Below are 16,011 nucleotides of genomic sequence, written 5' to 3'. Positions count from 1 at the left end.
CTGTATTGTAAGAAATGATGAGCAGGTTGATTTTGTAAAAGTATTGAAAGCTTGCATGAAATAATGAAGATTAAAACAAGCAAGACCAAAGGAATGTTGTATAGATTAACAACAATATTGTTTGAAGAATAACTGAATGACTAAGCTATTTTGATAATTGTAAATATTGAAATCAATTATAAAAGACCTATGAAGGAAGTTGCTATCCACCTCCAGAAAAAGAAATCATAAATAGAAATATGCATAGTATGGTTCTACATATATCTATGTCTATAGCCATCTCTCTCTCTCTCTCTCTCTCTCTCTCTCTCTCTCTCTCTCTCGCTCTCGCTCTCGCTCTCGCTCTCGCTCTCTCTGTATATATCTGTGTCAAATGATTGCCTTTTCCACTGTGGTGTGGGGAAGGAGAGAGAAAATTCAGTCTTAAAATGTAATAAGAAATTAAATTAAATTTAAAAATACATCTCTTACCCATAGCTATGAGAGATATATAATCTACTTTTCTTAATTTTTTGTAGTTGGTTTCTTTTCATATAAAATTAATTGCATTTTCTTCTTTTTTCAGTCTTTTGACATCGTTTCAATGTCTTGTTGTCTTATGGATCCATTAACTTTTGTTTGGTCCATTCTAATTTTCAAGGAGTCTGTTATTTGGGTAAAGTATTAGGCCTCTTGTCCTATGCTATTAATTCTCCTTCCAAGTCTTTCCTTCCTTATTTACTCTTACTTCTTTTATAGTTATTTCTTCTAGCATTCTCATTTCATTTATAAAAATATGTATATTTTTTCATCTCTTTGGAAAAAAATAACTCTTGTTTCATTTCCTCCCTAAATATGTTAGTTTAAATTGTGGCCAATTCATTTTTTTCAGTCATTTCTTGTAGATATAATTCCATAATTATTCTCTTCTTTTCAGTTGTGAAAATTCTCAGAAAATTTGCTAAATTTTCTTGAACTGCTGAGAAAACTAGAAAACATAGAAATTATGTTTAGGTCAATTGCATATTAAATTTAACCAAATTAAACTTAAAATAGATGTGGACTAATAGACTTTGATTTAAAAAGTGGTATCATAAGGAAATTGGAGAAGTGGGGGAAAATCACTTTTCAAATTTATGGATAAGAGAGGAGTTCATGACTAAAAGAGCTATAGACAGGATTACAGAATAGAAAATGATTTGATTTTATAAAATTAATGGGCTTTTGCACAAACTATACAAAAGCAGTTAAAATAAGAAGAGAAATAGATTATTGGGGGAAAGAATCTTTGCAACAATTTTTGTGTGTAAAGGTCCCATATCCAGTGAAAAGAGAAAGAAAAATCAAAATAAGACAATTATGGCAGTAAAGGGAGTTATCAACGAAGTCATGGGCCATAGAAGCATCTCAGAGAAGAAAACAAGTTGTACTCACTTACTTAGAAACTAAGGGCAGTCCCAGAAAATGATGTCTACTCTTTATTTAACTTCTCCTTCTACTACCTTTCTATCTACAGATACTATAATAAAATCTACTGCTTCATTATCCAAATGTTTTCAGCAACTTGAATTTTGCCTCAATGAGAAAGGGTCCAGGGATTGGAGATAAGTAAAAATTGAAGTTAAGGCTAACTGGGACAGCTAGGTGGCACAGTGGATAGAGTACTGGCCCTGGAGTTAGGAGAATCTGAGTTCAAATCTGCCCTGAGACACTTTAAACTTACTAGACGTGAAACTCTTGTCAAGTCACTTAACCCCAAATACCTCACAAAAAAATTAGGTTAACCCCTAGATATTCCAGATTATTCAGAGTGATTGTGGTTTTAATCACAACTTTTCACCTGAAATAAAGTCTCTAAATCTGTAGAAGAGGGAACTGAAGAGCTTTAAATGCCAAAGAACTTATATTTTATCTTGAAAGTAATAAGGAGTTACTAGAGTATACTGAGTAGGGAAATAACATGGTTAGACTTTTTCTGCAATAAAATCACTTTAGTAGCTCTGTGGAACATGTTTTGAGATGGAGAGAGATTTGAAACAGGGAAACTAATTAGAAGACTACTACAGTAGTTAAAAAAAAGAGAGAGAAAAAGATGATACTCTGAACTATGGTGGTGTTTATTGTGTGGTGAAAATAGAATATATTCAAGAGATGTTGTAGAAATAGGAATACTAATATTTGGCAACTAATTGGATGTGTGTGGATTATGAATGAGAGTGAAGAGTTGAGGATGATGCTGAAGTTTCAAAGCTCAATGATTGGCAGAATGATGACATTCTCAACAGCCAAACACATTTAGGAAAAGAGCTTTGAAAAAAACAAGAGTTCTGTTTTAAGTGTGGTGAGGTTGAAATGCCTATGGACTATCCAGTTTAAAATGTCTAATAGAGAGTTAGTAAAATGTGCCTGAAACTCAGAAGAGTTACTGAAGTTGGATATACAGATTTGGGAATCATCTGCATAGAGATGATAATTGACCCCATGGGAATTGATGAGATCACCAACTGAGAAACTATAGAAAGAGAAGAGGGCCCAGAATACCAATTTATAGGATATCTACATATGATTACAATATGGATCCAGATCCAGCAAAGTGGACTGAGAGGTAATTGTAAGGAGTGTCAGGTACAAGGAGAAACAGGAGAGGACAGTGTCCAAAACAAAAAAACAAAACAAAACAAAACAAAAAACTCAGAGAGCAAAGGATATCTAGGAAGAAAATCTGATCAACATAGTCAAATGATTGATCGGTGTCAAGAAGGATAACGATTGAGAAAAAGGCATTAGATTTAGTAATGAAGACATTTTTGCTCACTATCAAATAGCTTGTTTCATTTGAATGATGAGGTCAGAAGCCAGAAAGTAGTGGATCTAGAAACAGTGAGGACAGAGTGAATAAGAGGGGTTTTTGAGCAATTTAGCAAAGAAGAAGAGAGAATATAGGAAGACAGCTATGGGGAATGAGAGGATCCAGAACTTGTTGTTTTTAAGGATGCATACTTGTAGGTAACAGGGAAGGATAAAAAAGGAGAGATTTAAACTTAGAAAGTTAGGCTGATATTAGGGACAAGCTTTTGGAGAAGAAAAGGAAACAAAATTAAAAAAATACATGTGTAGGGATTGATTTTGTCAAGAACAAGGGATGCCTTTTTTATTAGCAATTGGAATAACAAAGAGAGTGTGGCATGTGAGGTGAGAGGGAGTGAATACAGAACCTTTATAGGTGGTTTCAATTTTTTTTTTTAGTGAAATATGAGGCAAGTTCCTCAAGTTAAAGAATTTTAGAATAGCCATAGGAAGTTTGAAGACAATACAGAAGGTTTGGGACAGCTGTCATAGTGAGCTGGATAGACAATCAGAAACTGAGGATTATTTACTCCTAAGTGAGAGCTCAGTTGAGATTAGATAAAATTCTGTAGTGGACAGAATCAGTATAGTTTCATGACCTACTCCAGCTCCACTGAGCAGCCCATGCATAGGGGCAAAATCTAATGGTGGAAGTAATCCAATGCTAGAATTTGGTAAGGCATGATCAATGTTAAGAAAGGGGATAAGATTCAAATGTAAAGTGTAAGGGATAACTGAAATGGTTTACCAAGAGGTGGTGATTGCAAAGAGAGAGAATGTAGCCAGTGCAGGAGTCATGACCTGGGAAAGGATTAAGTGGTAGAGAGTTTGAAAGTAATAGTGAGAATGGAAAAATGGTTGCTAGGGTGTCTATAAAAGAAGTTTTAAATTAGCATGCAGCAGTGAGAGCCTTGTTAAAACTGAACAATGTACATTTGTAGTGGGATCAATCAGCACACTTGTGTGACTTCTTACTGAAATCATCATCATCAAACAGCATCAAAATGTTATCATGAATAGAGAATGTAGATGGGGAGAATAATCAGGAGTTGGAGTCAAGAAAGCATATGTAGTAATAGAGAATAAGGTTTTTGACAGTTGAAGACAGTGTAAAATTGAACTGGTTAACTCAAATGTAATTTGGAAGGAAGAAAAGTGAGTTCAGAATGGTGGTGGTAGCTTAGGAAAGCAAAGAGAAGTTTTCAGTGAGATGGAGAATGGGTTTAGGAGGGGTAAGAGCTAGAAGGAAAAGAGCTTACAGCGAGAAATGAATTTAAGGTTTATGGACTGTGGAGGTAGAATACTTGTGGATAGGACATCAAGGGTATAATGATACCTCTGTGTGGCTGACATGGTGGGAAGATACAGGCTACAGGAACTGAAGAAGTTGATAAACTGAAGTGACAACAGTCTGTATAATGAAATCCTTACTTGTATAGGCAGGGATTGAGGTTAAAAAAAGTATGAGCCAGGAACTAAATTCCTTGAGAAAAGAAAAAGAATGTCTTAACCAGTGAAGAATAGTCTGATATATCTGGAAGTTTTGAACATCAACGAAAGAGAGGTTAGTGATTGGAGGTGGTAGAAAGAGGGCCTATAAATGACAAGAAAAGATAGGAAAGGGAAAGGAAAGAAAGGGAATGAGCATTTATTTATATAGTGCCTACTATGTACTAGGCACTATGCTAAGCACTTTTACAAATATCATTTTATTTTATCCTCACAACAAGCTTAAGAGGTAGGTGCTATTACTGCTTTTTACAGTTGAGGGAATGTAGGGAAATAGAAATTAAGAGACTTGCCCATGGTCACATAGCTTGTAAATGTCACAGGCCAGATGTGAACTCAGGCCACTGCAGCACCAGATGCCTACTTCTCCTACTGGTCCAGCACGTCATGGGGCATGAGGGAAGATATATTTAGTACTGGACAAAATGACCAAGAATATATTGCATTCAAGAAAGAGCCAGGTTTCTATGATTGGAAGGAGAGGTAAAGGTCTAATATGAATGACATTTTGTTAAGAATAAAAGGAGGATTCTATAGAGCACAGTGAAAGAATTCAGAATTAAATAACTAGAAAGGAGAAGGATGGCTATGATTGAGTGGATTATAGTGGACAAACAGGTGGGCTGTGGTTGATGTTCTCCTAAATTCAGACTCAAAAAGATTTGTAATGCAGCCTTATGGTAATAGATCAGCACACCTTTCCCTGTAGTAATTATATTAGATTGTTTTTACTTGCGCAAAAGAAAGAAGGAGGGATGAACAGGGAAGTTAGCAAGATGTGTACATACTTCTAGCCCCCAGTGTTCTGGTGGGTTGACTGGTGGGATAATGGCTTTTGAGATGATAGATGGATAGATAGATAGATAGAGTATTTAGCAAACACTTAGTGGGCTGGACACTGTACTAAGTTCTGGGAATACAAGTAAAAGCAATAAGACAGTTCTTACCCTCAAGGAGCTTGCATTCTAACGATACACACATAATGAGGGACAGGAAATTGTTGAGATTAAAAAGGAAGAAATTTTGCCTGCTAGAGGCAGGCAGAGAGTCAAAGTTTGCAGTAGGTTGGGCTCAAAGGAGAATAGGGCTATGGTGAGGAGACAGAGGGAAGATTTCTTTTATTTATGTCATCTCCTTGAGGGCAGGAGTTTGCTTTTGCTTTTCGTGGCATTTCTAGGACTTAGCACAGTGCTTGGTGCACAGTTATTAGCTTAATAAGTAGTATACTCACTGACTGGATAGATGTACATAAACTGAATCATTTCAAATTATCTGACAAAAGCTAAGCAGGATAACGAAAGAACCCAGTAGGAAGTACTGATACATGTGATGTTGACAATTTTTCTATGTTGACTTTGTAATGTGGAGAAAGATTATAGAATAAAACCTCTTACCATGCAAAGAACAGCATAGTATTCTTAATAATGGAGATTATAAAACATATTTTTGAAAAGATCACAACATCCATATAGATTTTTCTATAAAATATATTAAAAAAGACACAAAAAGGGCCAAATGGAAAACATATTGTTCTAAGAAGCAAGTTAATAAATAAATGCAATAGTCTCCATTATTAAGAATGCTATAGTGTTCTTTGCTGGCAATTTGCATGAATTCTTCCCCAAATATACATTTTTTCCTTTAGAAAACCAGTATTTAAAAAAAATGAAGTTTTTGTTCTATCCAGTAGTTTTGTCCTTGAAATTTAGTGTAGCACATATGATACTGTAAAATATAATCTATTCTAAAAAATAAGAAAATTTACTTAAAATAAAACACTGAAATATAACATAGCTATTATTTAGTATTTGTATTTTACTAATCTGAATTAATGCAATATATTGACTTGTTATTTCTAATTAATTACATTTTTTTAATAATAATCTTCTCTACATTTCCAGGGTGAAACCAAAATCTTAAAGCTAAAGAATCTTCGACCTCAAGATTATGCTAATTACAGCTGTATTGCTTCAGTGAGGAGTGTGTGTAATATTCCTGATAAGATGGTATCATTTAAACTCTCCAACAAGACAGGTATGGAACTATTTCTGTATATTATGTATTTTTTATCAACTTAACTTATTGAACATTTAAATTTTTCATCATTAATGTTTTTATTTACTTTTTGCTAGATACTGTGACAAGAAATTGGGGGGAGGGAGGGAAGAAGTAGAGGGGGGAATGAGAGAGAGAGAGGGGGAGAGAAACACACACACACACACAGAGGGAGAGAGAGAGAAAGAGAGAGAGAGACAGAGAGAGAGAGAGACAGAGAGAGAGAGACGTAGGGTGCTTGTTGTGACCTCTCATCTCATTGTTCAGTACAACATCATGTTGTGAAAGTGAAAGTGAAAGGCTGACCAGTATCATCTGTGTAACTCAGAGACAGTCTGATGAGTTTTACAGAGTTTTTCTGGCTTAAACAGAAATGAATTAAGAGATAACACTATCTGAAGGACATTTTAAGGATGAGTATGAATTAAAAGAGTTTGTAAATTCTATATTCAAGTAAAATATTTGTCCAGTTGGAGAGTGGAGCATACTAAATTCAGTCAATCAACAAGCCTGTATTAAGAGTACTAGATATTGTGCTAACAACTAGACAGTAAAGAATCAGTTTTATGTAGTGCTGATGTTTTAAACTGGAGCAAAGACATCAAAGCCTTCAGTCTAGAGTTTTAAGATACCCTGTGAACATGAGTATTCCTCATGTAAAATGATCTAGACAAAGAAATGGAAAACCACTCCAGTATCTTTGCCAAGAAAACCCTAAGTGGGGTCACAAAGAATTGGACACAAATGAAAAATGACTGAACATGTTCAATATCTGCTATCAAAAATAACTGACCTAGAAAACTGGATGATGAGACATTAAGAACAAATTGACTGCATGAAAAATATGACCAAACAAAAAATGCAGATACTTTGATTAGATAAAGAAAACAAACCAGAACTGTTAGAGGGCAATGTGAAAATAAATACAAACCTTTAATCATTTCCTGATCAAAACCCGAAATTCAAAATTTCCAGAAATATTTTAGCCAAATTCCGGAGTTTTCATCGTGAAGAAAGAGTATTACAACTATCTGGGAAGAAAAATATCAAGTAGCGAGGAAGTGTAGTCAAGATCACTCAAGACTTAGTAGCAACTACCATAAGTATGGAAATCCTGCTAAGTCTTAAGTTCAAATCCAGCTTCAGAGGCTTACAAGCTGTGTAAAAATATTGTGTACATAATTCTCCTGGTTCTCTTTGTTTCATTCATTAGTTTACAATTGCCCTCAAAATCATTCATTTTTATAGTGTTCGTGTTATAGCATAAACTGTTTTTCTGGTTCTGCTTACTCCACTCTTCACTGAACTACAGATAAGTCTTTCTATATCTTCTAAAAATAATTTATTTCTTAATTGCTTTTTAGCACATTAGTACCCCATTACATTGATATATCACAACTTATTTGGCAATTCTTCAAGAAATGAACATTCCTCTATTTTCATTTTTTTTTGCCACCCAAAGCAGCTGTTATAAATATTTTTCTTATGCATTTTCTACATACTATTCCTCTTTCTTTGATCTCTTTTGCATGTAGACTCAACAGTGGTGTAGCTGGTTTGAAGCATATTGTATGACAACTCTATGTGTATAATTCTAAACTGTTCTCCAGAATATTGTAACCATTCAAATGTCTACCAGTGAGTTAATTTGTCTGTTTTCCCACAGCTCCTCCAACATTTATCATTTTCTTTTTTTATCATTGATGGGTGTGAGGTGGAATCTCAGAATTCCTTTAACTTACAGATCTCTAATTAGTGATTTGTGGCATTTTTACATGGTTATAAATAGCCAGTGGTTTCCCTCTCCCCTCGCCCCACTTCAGAACAACCTATTCATAATCATAAACTATCATTTGGAGAGTGGCTGTTATTCTTATTTGAATCAATTCCTTATATATCTTGGAAATGAGAATTTTATCCAAGAAACTTGCAGTAATGATTTCCCCCAGTTGTGTCCTTTTTCATCTTAGCTTTGTTTAATATGTTTGTGCAAAAACTTTTTAAAAATTTATGTAATAAAAAATTTCCATTCTATCTCATATGACCTTTACTCTTTGTTTGGTCATGAACTTTTCTCCTATCTACAGATTTGATATGTAATTTTATACCTGTTTCTCTGATTTGTTTATTTCGTGACCTTTTATATCTAGGTGGTTTCCATTTGGAACTGCTCTTGATTTGAAATGGGAGGTGCTGGTCAAAATCTAAGTTTTTACAAACTGCTGTCCAATTTTCCTAGAAGGTTTTTTCCCCCTCAAATAATGAGTCTTTGTTCCAGTTAGCTGGGGTCTTCAGGATTTTCAAATGCTGAATATATACCAAATACTGGGTATCTAATCTGTCCTACTAATTATATTTGATACCAAATTTTTATAATTACTGCTTTGTCATTTACTTAGACTACCTTCATTCTCATTTCCCACTTTTTCATAATTTCTCTTGAGATTCTTTATGTTTTTCTCTACTCCATATGAATTATTATTTTGTCCAATTCTAGAGAAAAATTTGATTGATATGGCTTTGAATAAGTAAATTATTTTAGGTAGCATTGACATAGACATAGACATGGCTTAATCTATGGAATTACTCAATATTACTTAGTAGTCACTATAGATACTATACTATATATATACTATATATGCATACTATAGTACTAAGTATTACTTAGTAGATCTCTTTCTATAAACAGTTGTTTATAATTATATTTATTTGATCATTGTGTATATTTTAGAAGATAGAATCAATAAATCAATCAGTCAAAAAACATTGAAGTGTCTGTCATGTGCCAGGCATTATGCTAAGCACTAGGAATATGAAGAAAGGTAAATGAGAGCCTCTACTGTGAAAGAGCTCACAGTCTTGTGGGGAGACTTTCAAATATTTTATGTAAGCTGCAGCGATTTTAAATGAAATTTCTAATTTTTCCTGATAGATTTTATATAGAAATGCTGATTTTGTATGCTATAATTTTGCTGAAGTTATTAATTATTGCTATTAGTTTTTAATTGACTCTTTAGGGTTCTTTAAGTATACTATATAGTGATGTCATTTTGGTCCTCTTTCAGAATGAAGGACAACAACCAACCAACCAAGTAGACCATAATATTATTTGACCAAAGTGATAAGTTCTTTTTCTTTTAACCAAGAAGGTTATTCTCTCAATTTCTTTTCCTTGTTTTGTTGCTACAACCAGTATTTCTAGTACTATGTTGAATAGAAGTAGTGATGATGAATTTATTTGAAAGAACTCTAGTTTATTTCTGATGCAAATAATGGTACCTCTTGGTTTTAGATATGTACTATTAATTATTAGAGAGGAAAGGCCTATTTATTCCTGTGTAACCTACTGTTTTCATCAGACATGTGTTGTATTTTGTCAAAAGCTTTTGTTGTATCTGTTGATATAAAGATATTATTTTTGTTGGTTTTCTTAAAATGGTGAATTGAGAATAGGGATTTTACTAATATTAATCTTGTATTCCAGGTATAAATACTACCTGGTCATGGAATATAAGGATTATATTGCTAATATTTTATTTGAAATTGTTGCATCTATGTTCATCAGGGATATTAATCCACAATTTTTCTTTTTGTGTTTTGATTTTTCCTGTATCATAAAAGACACTTGGCAGAATCTCTCATTTTGTCATTTTTGAAAAAATTGTGTAATACTGACATTAAGTGTTCTTTGAATGTTTGATAGAATTCATTTTTGAATCCATGTGGTCTTTGAGATTTTGCCTTTGGCAACTCAATTATGATTTATTCAGTTTTTTCCTCTGAAATTAGATTGTTTAAATTCTCTCTTGTTATATTAATTTGAGTATTTTATATTTTTCTTACTATGTATTTATTTCACTTAAGATGTCAAATTTGCTGGTGCCTAATAGAATGAAATAATTTATAATGTCTCTATTTTTTCTTCATTTGTTAGGAATTCTTTTCATTTTCACACTAGCAATTTAATTTCCCTCTTTCTTATTTTTAATTAATTAGCTAATAGTATATATATAATATATATATATATATATATCAGCTCTTACATATGTTATTAATTTATTTTGTTTCAATTTTGTTAACTTCTTTAAATTTTAGAATTTTTATCTTGGTGTTTAATTGTTTTTTAATTTGTTGTATTTCTAGTGTTTTAGTTGTGTTCCCAAATAATTGATTCATTTTTTATAATAATAAAAGTGTTTAAAGATATAAAATTTCTCCTTATGCTTTGGTTTTAGCCTAAAAATTTTGGAATGTTGTCTCATTGTCATTATCTTTAATACAATTATCTATCATATTAATGAGTCTATGATTTTTGACTTAGCAACTCTTTAGTTTTAAGGTATTTAGTCTTCCATTGATTTTTAATACTTTTCTGCCATGAGGTTCTTTATTTAATATGGTTTTACTGTGCTATGACATATATGATAGTTCTGCTTTGCAGCATTTATTTGTGAGTTGTTGTTGGTTTTGTATTCTAATACATGATCAGAGAATGTAAAGATGCCTATTCATAGCTGGCAAATATGTGTATTTTCCCATTCAATAATCAGTACAAGTCTATCACATCTTTTTTCTTCCAAAGTTTTATTCAGATTTTTAATGTTTTTGATTTTCTTTTTGGTCACATGTATCAAGGGCTGATGGGGCAAAATGAAGTCCTTTATTATCATTATAGTTTCATTGTTATAATCATTTATTTTTTCTTTTAGATATTTAGAAGTAATAGCATTGGGTGTGTATAGGTTAGATACTGGAATTATTTCTTGCCTATATTTACATTCAGTAAAATGTAGTTTTCTTCTTTATCTCTTTTAAGTCAATTTTTCTATTGCCTTGTCTGAAATTGCAGTTTCTTCAGCCACTTTTGTGTGTTTAGCTGAAGCATATTAAATTTAGGTCTTATCCCATATATTTAAAAAATATTTTAATATTATTTTTCCTCAATTACAAGTAATTTTAAAAAAAGTCTCATCATGGAGCTATTTTTTATTTTAAATATTTTATTTTTACCAATTACATGTGAAAACAATTTTTAACAATCATCTTTTAAAATTTTGAGGTCCAAATTCTCTCCATCCCTTCCTTCCCTCCCCTCATATTGAGAAGGCAAGCAATTTGATATAGGTAATATATATGCAGTCATGCAAAACATATTTTGATACTAGTAGTGTTGGGAAAGAAAACATAGAACAAAAAAAAACTTGAAAAAATAAAGTGAAAATAGTACGCTTTAAATCTTCATTCAGATGCCATCAGTTTTGGAGGTGGATGCATTTTTCATCAAAAGTCCTTCAGAATTGTCTTGGATCTTTGTATTATTGAGAATAGCTAAGTCATTCATAGTTGATCATCATCCAGAATTGCTGTTACTGTGTACAATGCTCACCTGTTTCAGTTCATTTTGTTTTGCACCATTTATAAAAGTTTTTTTGGGTTTTTCTGAAAGCATCCTATTCATAATTTCTTATAGAACAATAGTATTCCATCAGACTCATATACAACAACTTGTTAAGCTATTCCCCAATTGATGTGTATCCAATCAATTTCTAATTCTTTGCTACCACAAAAAAGCTGCTATAAATATTTTTGTACATATAGGTCCTTTTCCTTTTTTTTTCCTCTTAACCTACTAGTGGTATTGCTAGGTCAGATGCCATACACAATTTTGTAGTTCTTTTGACATGGCTCTAAATTGCTCTCCAGAATGGTTGGATTGGTTCATAACTCCACCAATCATGTATTAGTGTCCTGATTTTCCCACATTGTCTGCGATATTTGTCATTTTCCTTTTTTGTTATATTAGCCAATCTGATAGAAATGAACTAGTACCTGAGAGTCATTTTAATTTGTATTTCTCTAATCAATAGTTATTTAGGGCATTTTTCCATATAATTAATGACAGCTTTGATTTCATCATCTGAAAACTGCTTGCTGATATTTTTTATTTATCAAATAGGGAATGAATGACTTGTATTCTTATAAATTTTACTCAATTCTCTATATGTTTAATTTTGTGTAATCAAATTATCCATTTTACATCCTATAATTTCCTCTGTCTCTTATTTGGTCATAAATTCTTCCCTTCTCCATAGACCAGATAGGTAAACTATTCCGTGATCACCTAATTTGCTTTAGTTATCACTCTTCATGTCTACATCAGGCACCCATTTTAATTTCATCTCAGTATATGGCACAAGATGTTGGTCTACATCTAATTTCTGCCAAACTGCTTTCCAGTTTTCCTAGAAGTTTTTTTTTTGTCAAATAATGAGTTCTTGTCTCAGAAGCTGGGATCTTTGCATTTATCAAACACTAGATTACCATGGTCATTACCTCCTGTGTATTGTGTACCTAATCTATTCCACTAATCTACCATTCTATTTGTTAGCCAGCATCAGCTTATTGTGATGGTTACTGCTCTGCAATGCAATTTTGAGATCTGATACGTCCAAGACACCCTCCTTCATATTATTTTTTTCATTTATTCTATAGATATGTTGTTTTTCCAAAACATTTGTTTTTCCACATGAACTTTGTTATGATTTTTTCTAGCTCTGTAAAATATTTTTGGTAGTTTAATTGATATGGCAATTAATGAGTAAATTAGTTTAGGTAGACTTGTCATTTTTTATTGTATTGGTTTGTCCTACCCATGAGCAATTAACATTTTCTCAATTGTTCAGATCTGACTTTATGTAAAAGTGGTCTTGTAATTATGTTCATAAAGCTTCTGGGATTGTCTTATTGTCTAGTTATTTTAAATGGAATTTCTTTTTCTACCTCTTACTGCTGGATTTTGTTGGTAATATATAGAAATGCTGATGATTTTTTTTATTTTATATCCTACAACTTTGCTTAAGATAATTATTTAAACTAATTTTAAATGGATAATCTAAGATTCTCTGACAATATCATCATATCACCTGCAAAGAATGATATTTTGTTTCCTCATCCTCTCTGCAATTTCTGGTGGGTTCTGAATTATTTGAAGTTCTTTTTCTTTATGTTTGAAAGGCTTTTGCCTGCTTGCTTGTGTTGTTTGCAAGAACAATTCCGAAAATCTGAAATAGTTTTATAAAGAAATTTATTTAGTCATTTGTTACAAGACAGCAAGTCAGAATGGAGGTGTGTCTCCATCTTGTCCAGGCTCTGGAAGGTTTACGTTATATAAGATTTAGACATAGGTGCCCATACACAAACCAAACATACACAATTAAGTAATTTTGCCAAGCAGTCAACTTGACCAAAATACAAGGAACCCAAAACATAAGCTTGGGTGGATCCATCACAAGTCTAGGGTGTCATAATCCAAAACAAGAATTCTTTGTGGGGATTTAGGACCTGAGAAAACCCAAAATACCATTACCAATATTCCTAGAATATTGAGCTCTGGCAACATTCTAGGTTTGGACAACCTTCAATTATATAAAGTTGGATATAAAAGATAAAATAAAATTTACTGAACAATATAATAAATCATTTCTCTGCCATTTTCCTTCTTTTGGGCTTCCCCAAACCCAACATACTCATATTAGCAAAAGCAGAACTACTGAAACAAAAAGCTGGATTAAAGTGTCAACAGGTAGCTTAAAAAAACCCAAATCATCCTCCTTGTTATCCATTTTATCTAAAAGCTTCATCTCATTCATGTAAGAAGGGATAGGGGCTGTATTAGTGAAAATTTTTTCCCAATGTCTCAATGTCAGAAGGGTCAATTTAAATAAATCTCAAGGGCATTAGGAGATTTATACTTATAAATTAGGGGATTTATACTTACATTATGAAATAAATGCACTAGGGCCATAAGCATCACAGAAAATCATAAAACATACTTTTCCTTCAAAGTCATTAAAGTTGAACAAACTTAATTATGTAGAATCATAATCTCATGTATTCTTTAAGGAGACAAACCACCTTAAACACACTCTAAAGATAAACTGCATCAACTTACAGATTAAACTACTTAGAGTGCTCACAATGGATTGATTTAAAAGAGGAAGATTTACATATCATCAGTTAGCTAGTTTTGTCACAGTGGCTGACAAAAAATTAAATCATTTTAAGGAAGTTCAAATTTTCCATTATTATTCCATAATTCATGTTTTAGTAAAAAATTTTAGTTGACTAAAAAGCTGCAGGATAGATCCCCAAATAATAAATAAAAGGAATTTGGGCATACCTCTTGCAGGCAAATATAAATACCTTGAAACAAAATGATCTACAACAATATAACAGTGATTATCAATATTAAATAACATCAAGTCTCCTTGTAATCCACTCCAAATGTCCATTTAATCAGCACAATTTGACTCTTAGCTGTCATATATAGTCATGTAGTCCTTGGGAACATCTTTGCTTGGAAATGCTGGAATAGGCATTGTTCTCAGAGCAACTCTAGAGCGTGCTTTTCCTAGTAGATTAACCTTTTCTGGTTTCAAATCACTTTCAGAGATTCCCTAGGTAATACTGCCAAAATCTGCCAGTAAAAAGAATCAATACAATTTAGTGCAACCATGTAGTGAAAACTAGCTCATGCTTTGTGGATGTAATACTATTGACGTCTGAGCTATAAGAAGAACATCAAATTAGGAACCCATAATTCAACTGAAATTTCAGAGAATTACAGTTTTATTTACCACCAGCTTTTTCTGAACCCTGTAGAATGCCATCAAAAGATTGAAGGAAAAATCTTAAAAAGGATCCATAGGGGTCTGACTTATAAAATGAGTGCATCTATCTCTTAATATTATCATGCAAGAACTTCAAAATAGGGGAAAAATAATACAATTTTTACGATTACATTTGCAATTAAAATTACAATCTTTGAAATTATTAATGCAGTTTTATATGTAAAATCAAACCCAATTTTGAGAATTTATAGCCAAAACATACTTAAAGCGTATTTCTCATTAGAAACATTTGGAAGCCAATATTCATACTCACACATGCACATACATACATACATACATACATACATACATATACATACATGTAGTATGTATGTATGTATGTATATTGGTAATGTGATGCAGTGGATAGATCATTGAGCTTGGAATCAGGAAGACTTATCTTCAAGAGTTCAAATCCAGCCTCAGACACTTACTAGTTATCTGACCCTAGGCAAGTCATTTAACACCGCTTGCCTCAGTTGTTCATCTGTAAAATGAGCTGGAGAAGGAAATGGCAAACCACTCCAGTATCTTTCCAAAAAACCCCCAAATGGAGTCACAAAGAGTCAGACACGACTGAAACAACGGAACAACATACATACACATATTCATACACATTTATGTACACATGATTGGCTTCCAAATATGCATACGTACACATAGTGTGTATGAAGATATATCCTAGTTCTTAGATTTCTAACAGTCAAATCTTGTTACTTTTTCAAATTTTACTACTCTATTAAAATGTAAAACTCCTGTCTTTGTCCTATCCACCTCTTTTGAGGATATATCCTTAAAATAATAAGGATTATCCTTGTATCTGCTAGAAAGAATGATATATTTTAAGGACCTATCAGCAAACCTAAGAACTTATGTAACTAATTGCTTAAGATATGGAGTTGACCATAAATGCAGATTGAAAACAATTAAGATCTTTAATACTTGCATTCCA

General features: G+C 32.4%; 1 protein-coding gene across 1 annotated transcript in view; it reads left to right on the top strand.

The window, feature by feature from the left end:
- Nucleotides 1-16,011, top strand: part of MDGA2 (MAM domain containing glycosylphosphatidylinositol anchor 2) — a 754,553-nt gene that overhangs the window by 251,761 nt on the left and 486,781 nt on the right. The window contains exon 5 of the mRNA XM_021004762.2: nucleotides 6,237-6,369. Within this exon, the coding sequence (XP_020860421.1) occupies nucleotides 6,237-6,369 (133 nt within the window). The remainder of the gene's footprint in view (nucleotides 1-6,236; nucleotides 6,370-16,011) is intronic.

Source organism: Phascolarctos cinereus, unplaced genomic scaffold (genome assembly GCF_003287225.1).
Source record: "Phascolarctos cinereus isolate Bilbo 61053 unplaced genomic scaffold, phaCin_HiC Scaffold_3;HRSCAF=262, whole genome shotgun sequence".
Lineage (NCBI taxonomy): Eukaryota > Metazoa > Chordata > Mammalia > Diprotodontia > Phascolarctidae > Phascolarctos > Phascolarctos cinereus.
This window is presented reverse-complemented; position numbering and strand designations above follow the sequence as displayed.